The sequence below is a fragment of the Phaethon aethereus genome (genome assembly GCF_964289735.1).
Source record: "Phaethon aethereus genome assembly, chromosome: 1".
In the NCBI taxonomy this organism is placed as follows: domain Eukaryota; kingdom Metazoa; phylum Chordata; class Aves; order Phaethontiformes; family Phaethontidae; genus Phaethon; species Phaethon aethereus.
This window is the reverse complement of record NC_138575.1, coordinates 75,278,245-75,305,851: the sequence shown is the minus strand read 5'-3', so window position 1 is coordinate 75,305,851 and position 27,607 is coordinate 75,278,245. Positions and strand designations below refer to the sequence as shown.

Here is a 27,607-nt window from a genome sequence, read left to right as displayed (position 1 = left end):
CCTGTGCTGCAGTTTGTGCCCATTGCCCCTCGTCCTATCGCTGGGCTCTACTGAAAAGAGACTGGCTCCATCCTCCTGACGGCCACCCTTCCTATGTTTATAGACATTGATAAGGTCCCCTCTCAGCCTTCTCTTCACCAGATTAAACAGTCCCAGGTCTCTCAGCCTTTCCTCATACGACAGATGTTCCAGTCCCTTAATCATCCTTGTAGCCCTCCGTTGGACTCTCTCCAAAAGTTCCCTGTCTCTCTTGAACTGGGGAGCCCAGAACTGGATGCAATACTCCAGATGAGGCCTCACCAGCGCAGAATAGAGGGGGAGGATAACCTCTCTCGACCTGCTGGTCACACTCTTCTTAATGCACCCCAGGAGACCATTGGCCCTCTTGGCCACCAGGGCACATTGATGTCCCATGGATAACTTATTGTCTACCAGGACTTCAAGGTCCTTCTCCATGGAGCTGCCTACCAGCAGGTCAACCCCTAACTTGTACTGGTGCATGGGGCTGTTCCTCCCCAGGTGCAGAACTCTACACTTGTCCTTGTTAAATTTCATGAGCTTCCCCTCCACCCAACTCTCCAGTCTGTCCAGATCCCATTGAATGGCAGCACAGCCTCCAAGCTCCCAGAATTGAACAGGCACAACCATAAAAACATTCACTGTTACTCAATAAAACATTCACCCAGATAACCCAGAAAATGTCAGAGAATGTCTCTATCTTACACTTACAAATAAGAGTGATTAACTTTTTCCCTACCTTTAATATAAAGACAGGAATTTAAACTCTAGTTAGTAATTGGAAAAATACTGCCTTTCTCTTGATCACAAGGTATCCAAAAACAGCTGCCAGCTTTCCCAAATTTATTTGTGGCTTGAAGCTATTTCTCAAACACCATTTGTGATGAGGGGCAAGCTATTCATGAGAAGCTCATTGCAGGTAGCCATTCTCCTAGCTGACAGCATTTTGCAAGTGAAACTTTAGAAGGGATTTGAGCAGCTGGGGAATCATATTTTAGTAATTTGAAATCATTTACTGGTACCAAATATGTCTGCTTCAGGTGAAATACAGTGAAGCCAGAAAATTTTTCAATTAGTTACTTTATTTTGTCAAATTAAAAAGTTGAAGCTTAACATTTGAAATTTCTTTTGAAATCTGTTCACTCTTCTACCCTCCAAAATAATACTTTACATGGCAGAGTGAAAAGCTGCATTTGATTTAACTATTTCTTTAACCTTTTGGGGAAAGGGTAAAGGAGACCTCAGAAAGTCACCTCAGTTCTTCTTTGCAATAAGCTTTTGCCAACAAGCAACAAAAATCAATTTTTTGCATAAACAGATAAATACTGGGATGAGGGTGTTTTTTCCTCTAGTGGTAAAAATAGCCTGAAATTTGCTTTTGAAACTCTGAGTAAGAAAAAGACAAGAAGGAGTGCAAAAGCATTTCAGAAAACATTTGAAACTGGGGCTTGCTTTATTATCTAACTCAAAAGCAGATGAGTGTTAGTCCACGTTTCTCTCACATGGTTTTGAGTTACATCCCAGCTACTCCTGCGGTTACATCACGTTTACTCACGGCACCTAAAAATTACTGCAGGAATATGTGGAAACCTGGTTTCTTCCATTCTAGTCAGACAGTAAAGGGTGGAAAATGCTAGTCATGCCTTCTGTTGTGCCTCAATAGAACGCAAGAGGACCAGAGTTGCATGCTGAAGGGCAAGGAGGGTGCATGTCTCCGTCCTGTCAGGGACAGGACTCCTGAACACTCACCAACACACAGGTCCATTTTCTATATGATAGTTGGACCACAATGGAGTGGAAATACATTTACAAGTTACCCAAGGCCTTTAGTGGCCTACCTGAGACATGGCAGCCCAGCTACTCAGAGGTTTATCCAACCATTCCGCTGATCTCGACTGTAGTAGTGTCGCCTGCATCTCTGAACTCTCAAGTGCCCCCAAATAGATGTCAAAATTACTGGCTAATATTGAAACTTCAAGTCTACATGAAAAGCTGTAGAAAAGTGGTAGGTATGCAGTAGGAACAACCTCTTGTTGTTAAGATTAAACGACACCTGCAGTTCTAAGCAGACTCTACACTTTTTGTCTCCTAAGAGTGGGAAATAATGCTGTAGATCACAGCAAGTAATACAACAAAGCTGCTGTCAAGAAACATCTGATTTTAATTGAAATGATACTCCATTATCCAACAGCTCCAGGCAATACCACCATAGCACATGTCGGGAGATGAAATGCAGCTGGGATGCCCACCCTCACTGCACACTAGGCCACCTTCTGTGATGAGCCACATCCTGCCCTGCATCTTCTCCTGACCATCAGCGATTGACAATGAGCCACTAGCAGTTTCTCTCCAGGATGGGAAAGATGGTACAGTCTCTGTAATATTTCATTTCTGTTTCAAAAAAATTTAATTCTAGAAACTGCGCGGGAAATTGACACAGAGAGGGGAAGAGTAAAAGAGGAGCCACTTCCAGCAGCTGGAATTGTTGGTTCGTGCAAAACTCTGCAACTTCAGTTTATGAGGACAAACTTTGAAATGAAACACTGGATGACTACTTCCACATAATAGCTGCTTTCTTTTGCAAACTTCTCCCTTGGCCAATCAAAAACTTTAAAAAATAAAAGGAGGAATATAATCAAAGCAGCTAGCAATAGAGCTGATTAAAAAAAAGTTGAATATTACATTCAAAAAATGGTAAAATGGAATGTCATAACATCACCAAAACCTTTTAAACTTTTCACTTCAAAGAAAAATTGAAAAACCAATGAGCTAATACTAAATTTATATTTTGGTGAGATAGCATTTTTATTGGAACAGCACTCCATCAGAAATTGTTGAACCAGCTGTAAGAACTTTATCTACAGACTACTCAGAAGAAAAAATATTCCGTTTTGTATTGTTCACATTCAAAAATAAGTGACATTTTATAGATTAAGTTCTGACATACTTCCATTATTTCTGCAGAAGTCTCCATCGATGCATAGCCAGTTTATTCCATGTCATAAAATATAGCAAGTTTCCTATTTAGTTTTCAGTTACTTTACCCTTTAAGTTAATAACCAGTTCAGGACTAAGAAATATTCTGCAAGCACAAAATGGCTTAAGCCCAGCAGATGGATGTGGATGGAACCTTTTTTATTTATTCCGGCGGAAATATTTTTTCGATTATATCAACATAGCTGCGGCCCTTTACATTCCTGTTACATCCCCTGAGCATTTCAGAGTACTACCCATATTTTATGAGTGGTTTTAAGCTTCTGGATACTTTTGAAAGGAATGTTCATCTTCACAAAAATCTCTTGCCTGTTGTTAGCAAGCTAACAGACACCATTCTTTAAAGTAGAAGCCTGAAAAATTTAGGCAAGTATTTTTCTTGAAACAAAGAGAGAGGTAGAAAAATACTTCGTTTAAGAATTTACTGCAAATAAATCTTCCTAAGATTTTAAGCCTAGCAGGATTTCATCTGATCAAGGTTTACAAAATTCTTCTGGGTAAAATACATAGGAATAAAACATCAAGTTAGAGGCAGAGGTACTTGCAGGAAAAGAGGGAGTAGCAGTGAGTAGCACTTGTCAGAAATGAACTGCCCATCAATTCATTAAAGGAACAGCATTTCTGGCACCAGTCCTAGAGCTGCTTTCTAGCATTGTTTTAGGGTTGGAACATCATCAGAATTCACCTTTTCCACCACCATCCCTACAACAGCATCTAGCCAGCCTCTTCGCAGCCTGCTTGGCAAGCCTAAGGGACACTGAAGTCCCAAGCCCTTAGCTCATGTTCTCCCTCAGCAGTTTATCTCACCAGGGCTTCCCAAATCCTTGTTCTCAATCTGGCCAACTGATAAACTTTGAGGATAGGGCTTGGGACCCTGGGAACCACTGGAGTTCCCAAGACCATGATTCCTCTCTAACCAGCATTTACCTCTCTGAAGGAGTCCATCCAGTACTCTGCTCTTTTCTGTGAGAGGAGGTGGGACACCACTGTGGCCAGGCAGTTTTAATCCAAAGAAAACCAAATCTGAAATCCCAAATCCATCACAAATGGCAACCTCTCTGTGCCAGACCAGGTGAGGCTTTTCTGAAACATTGGAAAGGACGTACACATTTTGAGCGGTTGCTGCCAATATCCGTGTGTGGTACAAAGTTCACAGCTCTGCCAAGGATTTCAGTTTTCTCCAATAAATGGTGCAATATTGTAGCAACAAATCATACTAATCATCATAAAATAGATTTAAAGCTGCTACCCTGCGCCGCACCATAAACTTTGTACCAGTGTCAAAGGCAGGGAGAGACAGTCACTCCAGCCAGGCAGCCCCTTCCCAGCTGTACTGCAGGACAAAACACTCGCCGTGCACATTTCAGCATCTACTTGTTTTGTTGAACTTGCAGGGACACAGCAGCTGGGGAGCAGCCTGAAGGAGGCAGGGATCCATTAACAGGTTCGCTGCAACAGGCACAGCCAAGTGACAAAGACAGCGGACTGGCAGCCTAAAACAAGACACAGCTGTAATGCTGCTCCTCCAGATGATATCTGAACACAGAAAGTGGCTGTTCCCACCTCCTCTTCCCTACACTGCAGTTTCCCCTCACTCCTTCTCCACTACAAGAAACTCATTCGAAGTCATAACTCTGACGTTGACATCTGGAAACTGCTCTTTTTAAAAAAAATAAATAACCTTTTTGTTGTTTTATTTTCAGGATGAGTTTAACAAGAACGAACTCTGCTACATGTTTCACTGAAACAGCAACAAATGAAAAGTCTAGTGTGAATGACTCAACATTGACTGGGAGGCTTAATAAATACTTATGCCTTTAATTTGAGAAATTGAAGTAACACGTAAATCGATTAATATGTCTAGATTGTGGCTACACACCTTAAATAGAAAGTCACACTAGAACATCTCTCCTTCCACATACAAAATTCAATACAATAAACTCATTATTTAACATCAGTTCATACATTAATTAAAAATAAAGAAAGCAGAGATCAGTATTACGAGTTCCCAGTGCTCATAAACCCTGCACTTAACCCAAAACACCTTTGCTGAACAACAACAACAACCCACTTCTAATATTCAAAACACAGCAAGAATCGACAAAGTCAAGCTGTTGGCTTGTTATTGGGCTCACATTGCTTGCCATCAATAAATTTCATTAACTTGGAAGTAACTTGGACACTTTCACACAAAGCGCTGTCACATCTTAGCTAAACACATCTGAACCGAAGCAATCCCAGATGAGGGATCGTGCTCCCAGTGAGCACAAACACTGACTGAAATGCAGAAATCATCTTCTTAAAATAGCCAGAACTTAGCATTTTCAAAATCAAGACAGGTGTCCCAGTTTCATCCCTTGCATACATCCACACACCTGAAAAGTAGCCAGGGAAATACTAACACGCATACAATACAACATTTTATAATTTTCAGAATATAGAAGTAAAAAAGCATAGGAGACTGTTTTGTATCAAGAAATGAAAATAGAATTTCTTGATGAGCATTTACTCTATTTATACTCATTTTTACCATGTTATCATTTAGTATATTAATACTTCAAGTGAAAAGAAAATAAAAGGTTACTAACCTGTGGGAAGAGAGAGTAAGTTGCATTGTCAATAGTGAAAGAATATAAAAATTCCCCATCAAACCAGAGGTTCTTTCCCATCGGAGAATTCAGCTTTGTCATAGCAAAGAGCTGCCCAGGGTCACAGCATTCTTCCAGCAGTTTCCTAGTGAAGGCAACCAAAAGAGAAAGAGTCATACTAATTAGAGCCTTGGCACGCCTTCTCTAACCACCACCCCTCACTTCTAAGATCCTGCTGCTCTCAGATGCTCCAAATTAAGCCCTTCATCTTCCCAGCCAGCGGATGAACCACGAGTGACTCTTTTTTACATACAGAAAGGCCAGAAAACCTGGCTTTATTTCAGAAAAATCTTAGAAATAGACAGTAAAAATTTTAAACCTCCGTTCACTTTTGAGTGGCATAGAATTAGAACCAAGATTCAGCAAAATAAACACCATCCTATATAACCCATTCTAATGGATAAAAAACTGGTCTCCAACACATAAGAAATCAGAAAAGCTCCTTTGAAAATTAAATCCGAGGTATATGAAAAATCAGTACCAAACCTTATTCATGAAGAGCAGGCCTCCTAAAACCCCACAGTTACATAACCTAAGTATGGAAAAATTTGGCATCTCTCTCCAGTTACTAAATATCCTTGTTGTACATTCACAGCAGTATTAGAGCCTGCCTTCTAACCTGAGTCACCTCAGTAAGAGATAGACAGATATAGAGAGAGATATAGTGGATATAATACTTCTTGTTTCCTTGCCAAAACTGCATATCCTCTTACACATTCATTTCCCCAAAATACTTATTACTCAGCTTGAGTCAAAATTTGAGAGCTGGTGAGGTGGTTGAAGGTTGTTTAGAGCAAAAATTCTGTATCACAGCAAACTCAGCAATTAATATCCTAAACTACAGAATGATGAAAAGCTCTAGATATCTGCATGGCAGAATATCCTATCTTTCCAAAGCCCGCATGGGAGTAGCTCTCTATAGTAAGGATGATGCTCATATTAGTTTTTATATGTAACAGATATATGTAAAATATACACTGCAGAATTATGCCATTACAGTATATTAATATATTATTGTATACATTTCTCATTTATTTTAAAGGGAACCCTAAAGAGATTGACACCATTTCCAGTGGCTGCTAAGAGTTAAGTGGCAGGCAGAAAAAAAAAAATCAATTAATTGACTACTAAAATGCTTGATATAGCTCTTCTCCTCTGTGAAACAAGAGATTTTATTCAAAACCATGAAGTCATTCACAAAAATGTTTAAAAAAAGGTAAAGTTCTATAGCTACTTTTTTCTCTAAAATTTTTTTATCAGTATTTTCCCCTATCAAAAATTTATTTTGCCATAAGTTAAGAGTTTTCTGCAAATGTGTGAGAATTACCTTCCATACATACTTCAACTGAAAATTTGATGAAAACTGTAGAGTGGATTTGTTGTAATCTTAGCAGAAGAGGAAACAGCTTGAAAATGTTGCATGGCAAAGAGAAAACCTAGGGGTGTCAGTGCTATTTGTTAGCTTTCCCCGCTGGGGAAGTTCAGGGATTTGCTCTGGTTCAGCTCCAGGGTAGCACTGCCCCCACTGATACCCCTGGCCCCTGGGACACTTCCTCGCATGGAGGAAGGCTCTCACGGGACAGCAAAGATGCAAGCATGGGGAAGCTGGACTGAGAGCAGGAGGTCCACTCCTCTCCTAAAACAGGTACCTGAGAATAGCCTTTAAATGTGACGTGCAGACAAATTAAGCTGTTAAAAGGAAGAAAATTACACAAGGTAACTGGATATCACATTTTGTTGTGAGTCAAACATAAGCTTCCACAAAGAGCTGCAAGGGTAAGCTCCCACCCTGAAAAAGGCTGAGCAGCCCCTCTGTCCTCACAGGCAGCCAAAGAGGTGAGTGATTTTTACAAAGGCTCAATCAGAAGCTTATGACAGGGTGCTTCATGGCTCAAAATTTCAATGTTTTGTCCATTTGACTCCACAGCACTGCACTGCAGAGCACGAGGCTCCACCACATATCCAGACCTTACAGTGTGAGGGTACAGGGCTCACGACCACAGAGCATGCTGCTGCTCAGACTGAAGTGCGATGAGCACTAACTTGTTTCTGTGTGTTTTCTCCATACACACCTGAACTCCTCCAGCTGTATAAATATTTCAGAAAAGATGTAAATCGCTGTGCTCAGGTGCGTAAGTCAACCCCAAATTAATAAAGTCTAGGACAAAAACTGTGTCTAGTTCTAGACCCCACAATTCAAGAAAGACGCAGACAGACTGGAAAGGGTCCAAAGGAGGGCCACGATGATGATCAAAGGGCTAGAAAACCTGCCCAGTGAAGAAGGACTTAAGTTGTTAGGTCTCTTCTCCCCAAAGAAGACAAGACTCGGGGGACCTCATCACAGTTTTCCAGTACTTGAAGGGCAGTTACAAAGAGGCTGGAGGCTCTCTCTTCACAAGAAGCCACATGAAGAAGACAAGGGGCAATGTGTACAAGTTGCACTGGTAGAAGTTTCATTTTGATGTAAGAAAGAAATTTTTTACAGTGAGAACAATCATTCCGTGGAACAACTTCCCCAGGGATGTGGTGGAGTCCCCATAACTGGAGATTTTCAAGATGCAATGGGACAAGGTGCTAGATAATCTCATCTAGGCTCCATTTTCCACGAAAGGTTGGACCAGGTTATCATTCGAGCTCCCCTCCCACTTCGGTGGTTCTGTGATTCTGGAACTGTTTTCCCTTAGGCTGCCCACTGCAGAACTGGTTTGTCTCCCTCTGAGTAGAATAGAGCAATTTGTTAGCCAGAGCGGTAATTTCCATTCCTAGAAACACCAATGGGTCTACCTATACTCGCCAAAGAGAGGCTTCACATCATCTTCCTGCTGATGCCCAAATAAAGTCTTCATCACAGAACTGTGAAAATCAAACTAAAAGAAATTTGAACTCTCTCGCCAAATAATCTTTGCAAAACAGTTTAAGACAGGCATGGAATATTGTTCCAAATAAAAGACTTCAGAGTGGAGATTCTTCTGGCTGTCCACAGACTCCAGTTTGCAGCCTTTTGAAAATTATTGTCTCTCTGTCAAGTGGAAAGAAAATAATTTTTGCCTATCTTTCCCCTCCTTTTCTTTGTATTTTCTATCCCCAAGGCAACTTTTTCAACAAAGCATAAGGTAATCCAAGATCAGCTGAAGCCTCAACTTCTACATACAGTTGTTTGTTGGACCACTGTATAACAAAATGAAAATTTCCAAGTTAAATCCTGTGACTCACATCTGCTCTGGAAGTCTGGTCTGAGCAAGAAGCACAAAAATAACAGATAACTCAGTGAAGAAGTATCTAGGGAATGTTTTATATTAATGAATCTTTCCTTAGACAGGGTAAACTGATAAGCTAAGGAACAGCTCTTTGTACAATTCCCTCCTCCCCCCCATCTATTAGACTAGATAGATGTACCTCCTCTTTCCCCTCCCCAAAAATGCATTCTTCCAGTTCCCATGGAATCTTTCATTAATAAACCTATTATGAAAAGCAGTAGGTGCCTCCTGGAAGGTCCACAGATAGGCAGGTCACTAGTGCAAGTACACATCTGTATGTATTAGCACAAAAATCCTGTGCACTCACATGTGCTTTCTGTCAGAAAAGAATAATTATTAAAATTCTCACATTATTCAGTCTCTCTTTCTGAGAGAAAAGCTCCATAGGAAAATGTGCATTAAAAAGCAGAACGGATTCAAAGGCAAACCTAAAGCAGGGTACTTTGCAGTACCAGGGATTCTGAACTGATTTGCTGAACTTGATTAAAATATACAGCTAAAATGTTATGGTAGAATTTGCAAAACTGCAGCTTTTAGCCAAGGATTTCAATTCACTGCAAGCATTCCTTCACTCACAGGACATACTTTGACTCAAAGTTATCTCCAGTTTGGAGGAGACCTGTGTATCAGAGGAATTAAACAAAACTTGAACATTGGTATTGAAAAGGCACTGTGAGCCCTCAGATCTGAGGGCGCTGATGGGACAAATCCCAACTTCAGGCCTCTAAGATTTGAGCCAGAATTGGGCACCAAGCAGGTCATTAACTACAAGGCAGCATCAGCACCGAAGTGGCTCTGCATGTCAACTCAAGCAGCAACCTGTGCACAAGGCAAGAGCTGAGCAGCAGTTTTGAGATGTTAGCCGTATCCCCGCGGCATACTTTGCTGAGGTTATACCAGCAGCCATTGCACACTGAAAGCAGCAGAGTGAAATAGTTTGTGCCAAGGATCCTACATCCACATTACCTTATTTTCATGGGGTTTTCTGCACACTCTGGTCTGATTCCACAAAGAGCCTGTGAGTGGCTGTAGCACACTGAGTGCACTACTGAAGAGCAGTAACTGGGGACAATCAGGGCATTTGCCTCAGAAGTTCATTTCTGACCAAAGGGCTAATTACAGGTGCACCCTCCTCCACCTAAAAGCAGAGAGGAAGCCAGACCTCCTTGAAAAGTCTAAACCTAAATTCATACGTGAAGTCAGTGAAAGAGATTGCATAAAAATCCCAAACTACTTATTCTTCATCTTAAGTGAATGAACTTTTCAGTTTGATTTCAGTTTGCAGCCAGTTAATGCTTACTCACAGCCTGGTTTGACTCGAGTCCCAGCCAACGACTCAGTAGCTAGTTCAAACATCCCGAACGGCTTAAAACCAGCAAATATAACATCTAAAAGCAAAAATGGGCAATTCCACAGCATCGGTTGTCAGCCAGGAGGTTGCAGCCCCTTAGTGCTCTCTTCTCCACAGGTAGAGCAGGTCCTGCCACCTCAGCACACCACCACTTCTCCAACCCTCTTTGCCACGCCTGCCCTTGTGATGCTGCGCTACATGAAGCACGTAAGCGCTGACAGCACTGTGCAAAGGGGGGGGAGCAAAATTCTTCCTTTCAAATTTGTCCTTTAAAATCCATGCAAGGGGGAGGCAGTACATCAGTGAGGAAAAGATCAGGTGGTTGCGGAGCCACTTGTCAGGCAGGTGGCTTCATGAAGAAGGACTGAAGGCTTAAGCCTGATCTTAAATGGAGCAATGGGCAGATGGTATGTGACACAGTACATGGCACAGCCCGGTGCATGAGGTGCAGGGGTAAGGGTCCCAGGTAAGGCTAGTCAGGGCTGTTAAGGCCTATATGTGCCCTGACATTGGTAACACTACCAACACTCCTTTTTCTGCCCCAAGGGGATAGCAGTGTTATAGCAAATCACACACACACGCTTGCTGAACCTTGCACTGCACAAGACCCCATCCAGGTCTGCGGAACAGTGCCCCATGAAGGACAATGCTGCATGCACAGGAGGGCGAGAGGACAAGAAGAGCTACAGCTTGATGCTGCTCTGCAGGTCCCAGCAAGTGCCAACAGTCTCCACGCTGAACAAGGGCATTGATTCAACCATTGGTCAAAAACGGTAACACAAAACTTATTATTACTGTTTCATTACAGTTTGGCTTTAACAACAGCATTAAAATAATGACTGAGGTTCAGGTTCAAGTCTGAGACAAAAACAATTGGTCAGACCAATTTCTTTAGTCAGACTCTGCTCAGCTGCCTGGATTTAGCTGGTATCATGCTAGCCCACGTCCGGTGACTACAAAATGGAGACAGGAGCTGACAGCACAAGACTGCAGCATTTGGTCTGACATAAACCTCCTTTTCTTTACATTACAGTCGACATTCACTTCAACTTCCCATGTTTTGCTTTGAGATCAAATGACTCCCAACACCCAGAGAAGAAAAATGTTGGAGTTTCAGCTGGTGTCTAGCCAAAATCATCAGGCCTTCGCTCACAACCAAGGATTTGTGGTGCTGCTGAAATCCAGCATATGAGTGGTTGTTTGGGTTCATTAGGGAAGATTTGCACAGCTCCATTTCAGTGCAATTGCTTAATTCCTTCCACCTACATATCCCCCATAGGGGCAGGAGGACCTACTGACAGCTTTGTGGACTCTTCAACTAAACCAACCTGTTTCCCAGCACATGCACACTTTAAGGGACCCTGGCCTAACATCCCTATCAGAAGCACTTCAGGGATTAGTATCAACAGTGGCTCTGAAACACAACTGGTTTGACCACCTCCAACACTATGACTCTCAAAATCCAATCCTAAAATTCTCTAAATTAGTTTCAGCATAATGTTTCCCTAAGAATAATACATCTACGTGTTCTTGTAAGAAGTTTTGGTGGCAGGGGAGAAACCACAACCGTTGCCTAATGGTTAAAATCTTGCCTTTAACAAATTTGCACCCAGTTTAGAATTTGAGTTTTTGGCACTTCAGGTTTTAGCTGATTTTTTTAATTATTCCCCCCTACTCCTTAAGAGAACCCTGGCTTCTCAAATTTCAACCTCCCCTCTTATGAGTGGAAAAGCTGGAGTTGCCTGTATTTCTTGCTTTGAATAAAGTTTTTTACTCCTTCCATCATTCCTGCGGCTATTCTCTGGTTTTCAAAACCCACCTCTAAATATTCCAAGCCTGCAAACAGTATTTCTAGGGTAATCACCCCCTGCCAACTACACAGACAAAATTACCTCTCTGTTATTACCTAGGCATTCCAAGGCCAAAGCACACAACTGATTAACTATTTAGCACTCTTTTCACTGCCAATGCTTCCTCGGATGGGGACATCCATCTGTAACTGCAACCCACACTCTGGTTTCCTAAACAAGAGATTTCACATATGGCTCTATTGAAAATTAGGAAGCTTAGCAGGAAACCCAGGCTGCTCTGTCCTCCAGGCCTGTCCCCTGAATCGGCTGCTGCCCTGCTCCTTTTCTCATCTGAAAAATTTATCAACAATATTTTAATGTTGTCTCGCAGATCACCAATTAAAAGAAATGCAGAGGATCAAGAATTAACCTGAGCAAGTTCACATCTGGACACATCCTGAATTCATCCATCCAATGACCAACACCATCCAAGAACATTAAAAAAAAACAAACCCAAAACCTAGCCCCATATCCCATCTCCAACAGTAGGTAGTAGCTAATGCTTACAGCTATAAGAGAGTCCTACCATATAGGTACATAATGGCTATGCCTGTGGCCATTTTTTGCTCCTAGCTGGCAGCCTGAGAATTTTATAGCTCTACAGAAGGCTACAGAAGCCATTTAATAACAGTAAAATCACTGATTCAATTACAATCAGTGTGGTCGCATGAGCTTGCAGCTGCAGTTGCCATTTGGCTTCTGAATATTCTGTGAAAACATTGTTAGTTGGGTTTGGTCACACACATTCAATTTCTCTTTCCCAAAGAATTCAATATAATACTTGTTCCTGGAGGTTCGCTTAAGAAGTCACTGAGGCTTTCAGGTTTTCATGGTGTTTAAAGGACCTTACTATTCAAGGGGTTTCTCCTGGTTTCAGCTGGGATAGAGTTGATTTTCTTCCTAGTAGCTGGTATAGTGCTGTGTTTTGGATTTAGGATGAGAATAATGTTGATAACATGCTGATGTTTTAGTTGTTGCTAAGAAGTGTTTACACTAGTCAAGGACTTTCCAGCTTCTCATGCCCTGCCAGTGACAAGCTGGGAGGGGGCACAGCCAGGACAGCTGACCCAAACTGGCCAAAGGGATACTCCATACCATATAATGTCATGCTCAATATATAAACTGGGGGGAGTTGGCCAGGGACCCATGGCTCAGTTATTGGCTGGGCATCAGTCAGTGGGTGGTGACCAATTGTATTGTGCATCACTTGTTTTGTATATTCTTTTATCATTATTAATATTATTATGTTCCCTTTCTGTCTATTAAACTGTCTTTATCTCAATCCATGAGTTTTACTTTTTCTTCTGAGTTCTCTCCCCCATCTCACTGGAGGTGGGGGGAGTGAGCGAGAGGCTGCGTGGTGCTTAGTTGTCAGCTGAGGTTACACCACAACAGGGTTCAAGGCAGCTAGCCTGCACCTTAGGCTATATAGCAACTATAAGGAAACTGAAAGTGGAATGTAATGTTCTTCTCTTGTCAGGGCAGATGTCATGCACATCAAACTCTTGCTTCAAACACTTAACTGCCCCTGTACCAAAGCTGTGGGTAGAACATGAGTAACTGCTATGAATTTACTAAGGAGATGGAGGGATGAGGCTCTCACCTTTCTGCTACCACCAGATGCTAAGGGACACACTGAATGAGCTCAAAGTCACACAACACAGAGACACATGGTCTTTCTCCTTCACATCAGAAACAAAACTGGCTACAGCCTTGTCAAGTATTTTGGCACCACTCCTCTCTACAGCAGACTCCACCCCACCTGCAAAGAAATTTAAAACTACCTTCAGCACAACTCTTCAGGAATATGATCCTCCTGAGGACATCATGGACAAGTACCAAAAGAATAAGAGAACAGCCAATGCAAATGCTCTTGATATTCACAAAAGCATATCAAATTGTTTTTTTGGGAAAGCAGTACTAATTTAAGCTCTAACTAAAATTAAGACCTTTGCCAAAAACAACTTCTAAATCAAGAATAAACTGCTCTGCTCAGGTTCATTTCTGAAAATCCCCCAGTTACACACGTTTGAAAAATAGGTTTAAAGGCAATGAAAAAGAAATACGAAAAAGAATGGGCAGCACAGAGCAGGACAGAGAGATAATCTGATCTACTTCCCAGCCCAGCTTTCTGCAATATGATAAGATTTTATGAAGACTAATGTCATGACAGTTTTTCTTCCTCACATTTGTTACTATATTATTACTTGTTATGAAACATTCAGCCTATTTCAATGCTCCCTGCAGCAATTCCTGTTGTCTGGACTGTACAAGGATCATGTAATATTACCCCCATTTTCCTCAAGAGAGGAAAGATATCAGGACAATAAAAAGGTCACAGGCAGAAGCAAATCAATGCACTGAACTGCCTGGCACTGTAACCTGCATGAAAGGAAAGTGGTTGCAGACACCATAGATACTTCTCAAAATAAGCACGGTTCATGAAAACCAGTTTCATTAACTTGGCAGTAGACCTGTATGAGACTTTTTAAAGTGAGTAGAGAAATTTTAACTATAAACTGTTGGATAATTTGCTACAAATTGCCAAATTAATAGTTGGGGGGTGGGGGGGGAGTGGGAATTATGAAATCAAGCACTTCCATCTTTTCTGCATCATCAGTATCTTTTCCTTTTAAACTTTCTTCCAGGTCTTTTTGGAGGTGCCCAAAAGAGAAACAAGTATTTTATTTACCCTGAGAATATTATATCTCTGAGTTTTCACTATTTATTTTAAAGTCACTGAACAAAATATTTGGTGCCACCCACACAGTACAGTTAGCAGTTCTGTTTTCCAGACTGCAAAAGAAATACAAAACTGTTTTTTCCTCCTGTGTGTTGGGCTATCCTATCCTTGCTACCCTGGCCCGGTACAAACAAACCCTGCTGCCTTGCAGTAGGCAAAATCTGAGCCGTCAACCATTACAGCATATCATCCTAATCTGTAACTGACTTTGTTAAACTCTTTTTATCTTTTCTTCCAGAAATGTTCAGAGTATCACGGAAATGTGGTTTTTTCCCCCTCTAACCTCCTTCCAAACAAACAAAGACAGACTTACTGCTTAAAGTTTCAAGGATCTTAAATCTTTTATCCATTTTCAGAAGGTAGCAGGAGCAACAGTATTACATGGCACACCTTGTAATTCCCCAAACTTGCCTAAATTCTGTTCTCTCAAAAATGAGCTGTGGCTCAGCTCAATCTCTGAATCTTTGGATGATTTCAAATTAGTTAATCTTTATCAGATTCTCCTTTGAATTTAAACTCAAATGTCAGACAGTGTGATAAAGATATGCAGTTACTTTAGTTGATCATGCATTCTCTCTTTGATCAAAATCCTACATTTTAAGAAAAGTAATCGAAAGAATATACTTTTCTACCACTATAAACAGACATGATTCTTTTAATAGCATCACATCCATTTATTCCATAGTTTCATTAATATTGCAAGTGCAAAGGAGGACTGAAGTGTGCAACATTAAGATTGCAGAAGTAGAGATGAGGCCAAAATCTGCTGTGGACTATCTTTGTTATTGAACAATGTCCATGAACTAGAAGAAACCACGATATTTCTCAGTGAATAGAAGTCTACCTGAACATCTGACAAGCCTGAAGTTTACCCTTCCTCCTGCTAATTCTTTTACTTACGAACAGTAGATTTGAGCTGGAAAGCTACTAAAACAGTAGTTGTTAACCTCTTTTCAGAGAAAATACATTTAGATTCATGGAAATTTGCTAAAACTGCTATGCACAAAGCCTGCTTGTAAGTTTTGATAGACAAATTATAATGTATGAATTATAGAGTATGAATTCTAGTATTCGGTCAGATGAGGTTTTTCTAAGACTCACATACCAGATGCATGAAGAGCTATATATAAGGAAACAACCACAAGTTGTGACTTGCAATAGCAAAAACAGCACCGTAGCGCTGCTTTACTACTCATGCAGTAAAATCTACTGGAATCACAGAATCACTAGGTTGGAAAGGACCTTTAAGATCATCAAGTCCAACCATTAATCCAGAACCACCATGTCCCCTAAACCATGTCCTGAAGCGCCACATCCACACGTTTTTTGAACACTTCCAGGGATGGCGACTCCACCACCTCCCTGGGCAGCCTGTTCCAATGCCTGACCACCCTCTCAGTGAAGAAATTTTTCCTAATATCCAATCTAAACCTCCCCTGGCGCAACTTGAGGCCATTTCCTCTCGTCCTATCACTAGTTACTTGGGAGAAGAGACCAACACCCTCATCGCCACAACCCCCTTTCAGGTAGTTGTAGAGAGCGATAAGGTCTCCCCTCAGCCTCCTCTTCTCCAGACTAAACAACCCCAGTTCCCTCAGCCGCTCCTCATAAGACATGTGCTCCAGACCCCTCACCAGCTTCGTTGCCCTTCTCTGGACACGCTCCAGCACCTCAACATCCTTCTTGTAGTGAGGGGCCCAAAACTGAACACAGTATTCAAGGTGCAGCCTCACCAGTGCCGAGTACAGGGGCACAATCACTTCCCTACTCCTGCTGGCCACACTATTCCTGATACAGGCCAGGACGCTGTTGGCCTTCTTGGCCACCTGGGCACACTGCCGGCTCATATTCAGCCGGCTGTCAACCAGCACCCCCAGGTCCCTTTCCGCCGGGCTGCTCTCCAGCCACTCCTCCCCAAGCCTGTAGCATTGCATGGGGTTGTTGTGGCCAAAGTGCAGGACCCTGCACTTGGCCTTATTAAACCTCATACAGTTGGCCTCTGCCCATCGATCCAGCCTGTCCAGATCCCTCTGCAGAGCCCTCCTACCCTCCAGCAGATCAACACTCCCACCCAGCTTGGTGTCATCTGCAAACTTACTGAGGGAGCACTCAATTCCCTCATCCAGATCATCTATAAAGATATTGAACAAGATTGGCCCCAGAACCGAGCCCCGGGGAACACCACTCGTGACCGGCCGCCAGCCGGATTTAACGCCATTCACCACAACTCTCTGGGCTCGGCCATCCAGCCAGTTCCTCACCCAGCGAAGAGTAAACCCGTCTAAGCCACGAGCCGCCAGTTTCTCCAGGAGAATGCTGTGGGAGACGCTGGCAAAGGCTTTACTAAAGTCCAGGTAGACAACATCCACAGCCTTTCCCTCATCCACTAGGCGGGTCACCTGGTCATAGAAGGAGATCAGGTTGGTCAAGCAGGACCTGCCTTTCATGAACCCATGCTGGCTGGGCCTGATCCTTTGGCTGTTCTGCAGATGCCCTGTGAGCACTCTCAAAACCAACCGCTCCATAATCTTCCCTGGAACAGAGGTCAGGCTGACAGGCCTGTAGTTCCCAGGATCCTCCTTCCGGCCTTTCTTGTAGACGGGCGTCACATTGGCAAGCCTCCAGTCTTCTGGGACCTCCCCTGTTAACCAGGACTGCTGATAAACCATGGAGAGTGGCTTGGCAAGCTCCTCCGCCAGCTCTCTCAGTACTCTTGGGTGGATCCCATCAGGCCCCATAGACTTGTGGGTGTCCAGGTGGCTTAGCATGTCCTTGACTGCTTCCTCCTGGATTATGAGGAGTACATTGTGCTCTCCATCCCCGTCTTCCAGCTCAGGGCGCTGAATATCCTGTGGATACCTGGAGTGGCTATTAAAGACTGAGGCGAAGAAGGCATTAAGTACCTCAGCCTTGTCCTCGTCCTTGGAGACAATGTTCCCCGCCATATCCAGTAGGGGATGGAGATTCTCCTTGCCTCTCTTTTTGTTGTTAATATATTTGTAAAAACATTTTTTATTATCCTTTACGACTGTGGCCAGACTGAGCTCTAGCTGGGCTTTTGCCTTTCTAATTTTGTCCCTGCTTGACCTAACGAGATCTTTGTACTCTTCATGAGTTGCCTGTCCCTTCTTCCAGAGGTGATAAACTCTCCTCTTTTCCCTGAGTCCCAGCAAAATCTCCCTGTTCAGCCAGGCCGGTCGCCTTCCCCGCCAGCTCTTCTTACGGCACATGGGGACCGCCTGCTCCTGCGCCTTTAAGATTTCCTTCTTGAAGACTGTCCAGCCTTCCTGGACCCCTTTGTCCTTCAGGACTGTCTCCCAAGGGACTCTCTCAACCAGTGACCTGAACAGGCCAAAGTCTGCCCTCCGGAAGTCCATGATAGCAGTTTTGCTGACCCCTCTCCTTACTTCCCTCACAATCAAGAATTCTATCATGTCATGGTCACTAAGCCCAAGATGGCCTCCGACCACCACATCTCTGACCAGTCCTTCTCTGTTTGTAAACAGCAGGTCAAACAAGGCACCTCCCCTGGTGGGCTCACTCACCAGCTGCATCAGGAAGTTATCCTCCACACACTCCAGGAACCTCCTAGACTGTTTCCTCTCTGCCGTGTTATACTTCCAGCAGATGTCCGGTAGGTTGAAGTCCCCCACAAGAACAAGGGCCAGCGAATGCGAGACCTCCGCCAGTCGCTTATAGAATGTCTCATCTGTCTCTTCGTCCTGGTTGGGTGGTCTGTAACAGACTCCCAGCAGGATGTCTGCCTCATTGGCCTTCCCCCTCATCCTTACCCACAAGCACTCTACTTGGTCTTCACAATCTTCGATTTCTATGCAATCAAAACACTCCCTAACATACAGAGCCACCCCACCACCTCTCCTTCCCATTCTATCCCTTCGGAAGAGCTTATAGCCATCCATTGCAGCACTCCAGTCATGAGAAGCATCCCACCATGTTTCTGTGATGGCAACTACGTCATAGCTGTCGCGCTGCACAATGGCTTCCAGCTCCTCCTGTTTGGTGCCCATGCTGCGTGCATTGGTGTAGATGCACCTGAGCCGGGCTATAGATTTCAACTCTGGCACGTTGAACCTACCCCTAGGTTCAACTCTAGTGAGCCCAGTTTTAGCCCCTCCCCTCTCCAATTCTAGTTTAAAGCCCTCTCAATGAGGCCTGCCAGCTCATGAGCAAGAATCCTTTTTCCCCTCGGCGTCAGTTGCACTCCATCATTTGCGAGGAGACCTGGTGCCGTGTAAACCGCCCCGTGGTCAAAAACCCCAAAATTCTGACGACGGCACCAGCCCCTGAGCCATGTGTTGATGAGGTGTGCTTTCCTGTTCCTTTCAGCGTTCTTCCCCGTCACTGAAGGGATTGACGAAAACACTACCTGTGCTCCCGCTCCATTGACCAGTCGCCCCAGTGCTCTCAAGTCCTTTTTGACTGCCTTCGGGCTTCTTAGCGCAACCTCATCGTCGCCAACCTGCATGACCAACAGCGGGTAGTAATCAGTGGGCCGAACCAGATCAGGGAGTTTTCTGGTGATGTCTCTCACCCAGGCCCCAGGGAGGCAGCAGACTTCCCTGTGAGTTGGGTCTGGTCGACATATTGGGCCCTCTGTACCCCTTAGGAGGGAGTCACCTACAACAATCACCCTCTTCTTTTTCTTAACTAAGGACGTCTTGATGCGTGGGGCTGGTTGACTCACCCTAGGCACCCTCTCGGACGGTTGTCTGTATTGTTCCCAGTGAAAACCCAACCACATTTAGGAGAGAGAGCAGCAGGTGGGGCTGGTTGACTCACCCTAGGCACCCTCTCGGACGGTTGTCTGTATTGTTCCCAGTGAAAACCCAACCACATTTAGGAGAGACAGCAGCAGTGACTTGCCATCTCACCTAGGAACTGTGACGAACAGCCACATTCCCTTGAGAAGTGATGAATTTGAGCATGAGCTGATGGTTTCTGGGCAGCGTCCAGCAGCTCAAGAGAAATGACCTCGCATGATACTGGAATTCACTGGCACCACACCAGATTGCTCCTTTGCTTTGCCAATGCCACCACCACCAGCCCCTAAATAAAACAACCGTGTCTGAGGGCCCATCCCAGGGAAGACATAGGGTTCATCTCACTTCATTTACAGTATTTGAAATGTAAACACCTCTATCCAAGACACTCTGGGGCTTCTTTGTAGCTGAGATAGCTTCTTTTATGGTGTGATTCTTCTCAACCTAAACAGACACCTATTTCTTCTCCAGTGACCATAAAGAAACCAACTACCTTAGATGGAAACATTTACGTTTGGTAGTTTAATTCCAATACACAAAGCCAGACCTGCTGCTCCAGACCCTAGAACACCTATCAAAGCTTCTGCAGTTAACACAAGCTGGAAGGGAGGAACTGTAGGTCTTCTGCCCGTCTGCAGCATCTCACAGAAGGATACTATTTCCCAGCAGCTTCATCTGATGATCTTCCAGCTCTGTTCATACAGCCCTCACAGTGGGTTGTCAGAAAGATGACATGTCACAACTGCATGAACTGGTAGTTCTGTCAGAGAGAATTCAGAGGCAAAGGAGAGCGGGTCAGGGGTAATAGATTAATTGCTTCATGCGCTATTCTTCTTTTTTTTAATCTTATAAACCTGGCAGGAGGACAGCAGCTTTCACAGAGATCAGGTGAAATTAATGAATTGTTGCCTTGCAAAATAGTAGAACCATCACCTGAAACAGAAAAGTTACCATACATGATGGTGCTGCTGCAGGGGCAAAAAAAGAGTTGCTCTTACCACTTCCCTCATTCCTTTTACCAGAATTGCAGCTTTCTTTGCACTGCAGCAAGCACAAAGAAATATTCAGCTTTGACAAGGGCACATATTCAAAGGCTGTATTCTTCCAGGAGAAGGAGATTCACTAAAAATAAATCGAGCAGTTCTAATCTTACATTTGAGCTTGTAATATCTAGAGTGATGATACCATACCACCTAGACCTAAGCAGTGAATTATCATACTACAGTGACTTCTCCACTAGCTTCTGCGACCCAGATAAAAGCCCTGGAAGTATTATATAACGCTCTTCACAAAAGTGCCCCCCACACTCCAATCCGAGGAAGTCCATAGGGAGCTTTTTACTAATTTGATCAGTTAAAGTCATGCCCCTCTGTAGAAGGTGAACTGTCCAGAAAAAAAAAAAAAAAAATCCTCCATTACACAGATTTAAACATCTTGAAATGCCTACAGAGACCACAGAAGTGGAGAGGAATAATCCTCCACTGGTCACTCTGAGTGCTTTTTGATGAAATAACTGTAGGTAACCAGGCAGCCATTGCCTACACATGTGATAGAGACAAGAATATGTAAAAGCATCACATGAACAGGCATGAAAGAGCAATATATTTCCTCTCTCTTTTCAGAAACTGCTTCCCACATCTTATAACTATCAGTTGTTTAGGAGACAGAGCAAGTTTTGCCTAGTGGGGAAGCATGCACCCAATGCCCTGCCAGCTAGCAGGACAAGCTGATCGGCCAAATAGAAAGCCAAACAAAATAGGAAACTTTGGGTTTGATCTCTCTCTTCTCTACCCAGCTGCTGTTTTTAATGAAACTTGTAGGAACTAACTGCCTTTAAGACTGCTGCTATTCTGTCTAACTGGGATGAAATTAGCCAGTGAGACAAATTTCATAAAGGGGCTGGATTATGATTCATATTCGAGTAATATGTATAACATTTCCTACTGGCTGGGGGGGGAAATCCAATAAATGCCAAATAATGCCTTGCTTTAGCTTTCTTGAAAAGGACATTGACAAAACTGTGTGTTCTTTGTTGCCCCGTATGCCCAGAATTATACACCAGTTAAGCTGTAATAGTCTGATTTTGGATGAAAGCCATGATTTAATGCACCGTCAAGCACTGACACTGGACTTCACTTACAGCCTGTGTTGCTGCAACCATCAACATCACTTTTGAAAACAGCTGATGATCAGTTGGCCAAGTATCCGGAGATATTTCTGAACTGAGTTCAGTGATCCTTCTATGTGCTGACAGATGGCTTCTAATAGATGAAAATGAACAGTAAAACTATCACAGATTAAATCAGAGCCACTTGCCCTGAAACATACCTTGAACCTGCATTTCTGCTGTTTGTGTATGGTTGCAGGCTTCATTTTTTAAGCAGTTTTGCTAACATGTTTTAAATCCTGCCTGAGTACTAGGTGCTATAAAATCAGTTTCATTGATGCAAATACTTTGCTAAATGCAGTAAGTGGATTAAAATAAAGAAAAGGTACATCCAATTTGGAATGTCTTTTCATTAGAAGCGCCAATTTGAAGTCTTTTTAAGTCTCTCTCCCTCTGGTGAAGCCACAGAAAAATATTTAAATGGCAATCATCTTGCACTAATCTTTAACTCCATCATATTTGAATTCTGGCTATTGCCTATTTTACAGACTTACTGAAATCAGAACGGATCTCACCAGCTCTGAGTTGAAATGAGTCTGTTCTTACAGGGAAGGTCAGCTGAGATGCTTTCACTAGTCATCTCCCAAATACCTGTCCCAGGAACAAGAGGCAACATCTCTGTCTTCACAGCTTGCTCTCCTGTAGGCCCAGCAAAAAAATCAAGTTTATTGATGATCATCAGGGTATACTGCAGAACTGGGACTCTGGTATGATAAAGCAAAAGCAAACGCTAAGCCTGTTGCTGGACCACAGAATTTCTTTTTGCAACTCTTCTACTTCCATTCTCGGTGGCTGAGTGACAGCTATGTGTTTTATTAATTGATTTGCAATGCAGGAGCACTTCGTGGTTGAAGCCGCATTTTGCATTCATGCAACAGTCTACTGGCATTGCTTCAGGTCTCAGTGTTCTTCCTAAGACCCTCAGCCACCAAAGCCCAGCCACCGCACAGTTAGCCATCTACTTTATAGATATCCCTCTGTTGACTGTGGCAAGTCTAGATGACAAATATAAAATAGCTGCCCTTTGGCTAGAGTCACAGCACCAACTCACTGTTCACCACCACAACTATACACTTTGATTCCAGGGTGTATAAAACATCAGGAATTTCCTGGGTCAGACTTAAGTAGCAGAAACCTAAGCATTCGGTGTTTCCTCTAAACAGGTACTCAGCACTTCTATTAGTCAACTGCTGCTTTCAAAGGACATGCAGAGGCTTATCACCTGAGCTATTCCGGACTGTAAGAGGAGCTAGCAGGATTCCCCCCACCCCGAACATTCACCCAACCAGCTAGAAAGAATTTGCCAGTGTAATCAGGGAACATAAACCTGGCCTTTCAGGACAAATATTCACACGGTGCTGAAAGCAGTTTCCCAAACTCACATTTCCAAAGTTGCCAGAATTTCACTGGCACATCTCTGTACCTTGTCAGGGCTCTGACACAGCCCTTAGCATAATCCAAACAGTTTCAGCCATCAAGTTCATCACATATTTACAACTCCAGCTTCCAACTCATTGCATGCTATTTTGCCATTACCATTAAACAACTGATATTTGGCAGCACTCGCTGCAAACACGGAGTTTCACAACACACCACAATGCTTAGCAGTTTGGGGGCTTGGGGGTGGCGAGGTTGCCTAAACAGACATAGAAGAAGCAGCACAAGTAGAAAGCAGGTAGTCACTTGGCAGTGAAAAAGCAGCAGCGAGAGGGAGACAGGAACCATGTTCGAGTCTATACAACCTAACTAGCTTGCTGTGCTATGCTCTGTGCTGCTGGGAATAAGTCAGGAATGCACAAACCCCATTACCTGGAGCAATCAGCCTCCTTGGGGACAAACATGATTTATGTACTAAACTCTTTTAGGCCTGAAGACCTGGCAGAAAAAACAACATATCCAACTTCACCCCTCTGTCTAAACTGGTTGCCTTTAACAAGTTAACACTAACTGTGAGAGAATTCCTAAAAGCCTGTCAAACGCAAAACTGCAGAGATTACTACATGCTATGACTCCTACCTAACTTTGCCAATATGTTTATTTTCCATCTACCTCTCCTGCCTCTGCCATCTGCCAGACCTGCCCCCAGCTATACCAGTCACACCTCCTCTGCACAGGCACGTGCGCCAGGTGGGCGGTTTTGGGAAACTGTAGGGTTTCAGTGCTGCAAAACAGCCTCCCTATAGCTACGGGAAGTGTTCCTGTCAGAATTCAAGTCTGGGGTTTTACTTTCCCTCCTCTTTCTGCTCCACTGGTTGAGAGTTTTCCAGCTGCCTTAGATTTCTTATTCCCAAAAGCCCAGTTACAGGATCCAGTAAAGTTAAGGTAGTAAATAGGTGAACTGTTGCTGTTTAGATAGCTGCCTGGTGTACTACAGCAAGGCAAAACATGCTACTTTGTAATGCCTGCAAGAATTATATATAGTGCAACATTGTGAAATTCTAAATAAAAATGAAACCTGAAACATTTGACATATACAGCCACACATATCACAGGAAACTATTTTTGCTTGGAGGACTGTTGAAATCCTACATTTAATTAGCTGCCGCGCTCTGGTTTTCACAGACTACGCGTAATCCAAAAAAACCTAAACAATAAAAAATACTGGAATTAGGTTCTGAAAAGAGCTGAAAGGGGAATTTATAAACCAGCAGTTATGAACGAGACATAAAACTCACTGCCATGCAAAGTCTTTCAGGCTAGCATGTCCAAGCAATCCCACCAAACAGGAAAGGGGAAGAGAAGCTGTACCGCTCCTAAAGAATTACGCAAAATCTGCACAGCTGGAGATCCAGCAACCAGGGCCGTTCTCCATAGCAAATAGGCAGCAAGCTGAAGTGTACTGCATCTGCTCAGACCTCCTACCTTCATCTCACGCTAGGTAATCACCATGGGGAACAAAATATTCAAGACAGCAGAGACATCCTTTAACCACTGTCAAGTAGCACTTGTCTGCCCAAGGGAGGAATGATCTTCTTGTTTCCCTTCTGCCTCTCACACTCTATTGCTTCACGTCCAGCTGCAGGTGGTCTTGAGGAACTCCCCATCTCTCCTACAGACAGATCGGTAATTTGAGTTTACTTGTACCCAGGCATCCACATTGTCAGCTCCAGAAGAGTGAGGCATAGTGCTGGTAACAGCAAACTCCTCTAATCAACTCAAGGAAGTCTCTAGATCACAAACTCTGGGTCCACTAGGAGACTTACATCTCCTTGACATCTATAGGAAGGGCAACACAGAGTGATGCAAGCAACCTGGGAAATTTCTGGAGTGTGCCAGGGATAATTTTTGATACAGGTATTGATGGGTCAACTTACAGCTGGATCTACTGTTCACCAACAAGGAAGCACTGGTTGGGGATGTGATAATCAATAGAAACCTTGGCCCATGAAACAGTGGCATTCAAGATCCTTAAGGGAGTGAGGGAGGAGAGTAGCAGATTCCATAATTTACTGATTGATCTTGAACTCATCAGTTTGAACTGTGGCTCGTAATCATTTATGAGTATTGCAGAAACTACATGTCAAAATCAAGGGTCCCATAGCAGAGGCAGTTCCTGGCCCAAAGAGATCATGACCCAGGACACTCTCTCTTTCTGACCCCCTTTCCCCCAGCTTGCCGGGGCAACGCTGGACTGATTTCATGATGAATGGACAATAGGCTCCAATGCGGTTGCTCGGTTTGTGTTTTTTCTTCCTGCTACTGCGAGAACATGAGAACTGTGTCCTGTCAGGCAGATAAATGTTGCGTCTCCGTGACCAGCCTGACAAGACTTTCATGTTCACACTCACAGGATGTGTACTGCACAAAAGTTAACACAACACTTGCTCTCTACGAATGCTTTTGACTGAGCCTTTCATTACATTCAGAGCTTCCACGCCTGAAACTATCTGGTGAAAATCCACGCAGCATTTGAGAGCATTCAGCAACTGGGCAGTCCAACGGCCAGCTTTTTAGATCTCAAACTCATCTTGAAAATTCACCTTGCAGCTCAATAATGCATGACAAGTTATAGAGCTATATTAAATCATGGGAATGTCCTTCAGTTGGTCTGTGCTACTCACCTCAAGAAATTCAAGCAGTTAATTATTTCAAAAGAAGAATCATATTTCAGAAGTAATAACTGAACAATTTTAAAGAGCAATAATTCAATTTCCACAGTAATTAAACTGTTTACTACAGGGGCTGAAGATGAACTATCTGGTTTTCAACAGCATGATGACATTTTGTTTTCTGGTACAATGTTACAATCTAAAAATAAACCAGAAAAATAAGCAAATTAGCACAAAAAGGGTATAGCAGGTAAAAAGGAAATATATTTTTTAAAGACATTAAACAGCAACCTAAGAATGAGACATATATATTTAAGAACTAACCATTTTGAGAACACCTGTATTTCGTAAATTAAGCATAATGAAGGTTAAGAAGAGATTGATTGTTTATGTATGCACCAAGAATATGAAAGGTTGTTATAATTAACAACAGGAATTTTGAATGAGGTATTAAATTAAGTTACTGAAGAGTAAGCCTCATAACTATAAGAACCTGAGACATTGATTTATTTGGAAGATTATACTACATATCCCTATCCATTGCATTACTTTCTCTGCAACATTCGGTGCCAGCCCTTGACAGAGATATGAAACTGAACTAAATGGACCTGATCTAGTAACCTGTCCTACTAAAGATATTTATGTGTTCTTATGCACGGTAATAAAAGCCTGTTATCAATCAATTTATGCACTCTTCTCTCAAATCTGCCCTGCAGATCCCCAAAGGGTGTATTTTCACAGCCGCTGGAAAGCCACTGGAAAGCAGGTATATTTGGGCAGAAGTTAGATGACGAAAATGTTGCAAAACGAGAGAGGGAGAGAGGGAGAGAACACCTGAGAGACAGAATTTTACCAGTTTCCACTCTGCCTCCTACCCAGTCAGATCAGTCTGGAGAAGGTGCTGGCATTTGACAACCAGCAGCATAGAAGTTCCATGCCTGCCCCCACAAATCCTTCACCTTCCCACAGCTGTTCCACAGTTTGGAACCAAAACTAGCCAAGTGCGGGTGGCCAAGGAATTCTGAAGTAGCTGAATATCCTCAACACAGTGCAGTTTTGAGTCCCTGTTTCTAAATACACATTATCTATGCATCATTTTAATGCCAACCACGTGTATGACCCTATTAGAACACCAAGCAAGAAGTCACCTCAGCAGAAATGCTATGGGTGGCATCCAGGGAGAACAAAGAGTGCCTTTGTTTTCAAGTCTCAGCCCAAAACTGTAGCAACCAACCCCAGTTCTAGATACAAGAAGTCAAAAAATTTCCCATTGTAATTCATCATCCCTAAGCATGAGATGCTGGTGTCCCAGAGGACAGTCTAAACCTCAGCAAACATAAAGTTTGCTAGATGCCAAGTCTGTGGATTGTCTAGTTGGACACATGCAATCACAGAATGAAAAAAAACAGAGCAGCAAATGTTGTTTTCCTGTCTTATTGCTAACCATATGGACATTTTCCCTACCACAGCTCTTAAGTAGGACAGGTACCAGAGATAGCAGCAGTGAGTGGGCTGTACTCCACATATTTCATCACTCCACTTCCAAATCTCACCAATTTAACAGTCATCTCTAGAGCAAAATGATTCCCATTCCTCCTATCTTGTGGCAGGAAAATGCTCTCTCTTATTACAGTTCCATAGTCTGTCTCATACCTCACACAGGCCATTGAAACTGGACCCTCCATTTACTCAAGTGATCTGCTTCCATCTGATACTTGATCTTCTTAACTGAGATTATAATTTAACCCA

The 27,607-nt window shown here is 43.1% G+C and overlaps 1 protein-coding gene across 1 annotated transcript in view; it reads right to left on the bottom strand.

The window, feature by feature from the left end:
* Positions 1-27,607, bottom strand: part of ST8SIA1 (ST8 alpha-N-acetyl-neuraminide alpha-2,8-sialyltransferase 1) — a 137,766-nt gene that overhangs the window by 94,926 nt on the left and 15,233 nt on the right. The window contains exon 2 of the mRNA XM_082014174.1: positions 5,601-5,745. Coding sequence (XP_081870300.1) covers positions 5,601-5,745 — 145 coding nt within the window. The remainder of the gene's footprint in view (positions 1-5,600; positions 5,746-27,607) is intronic.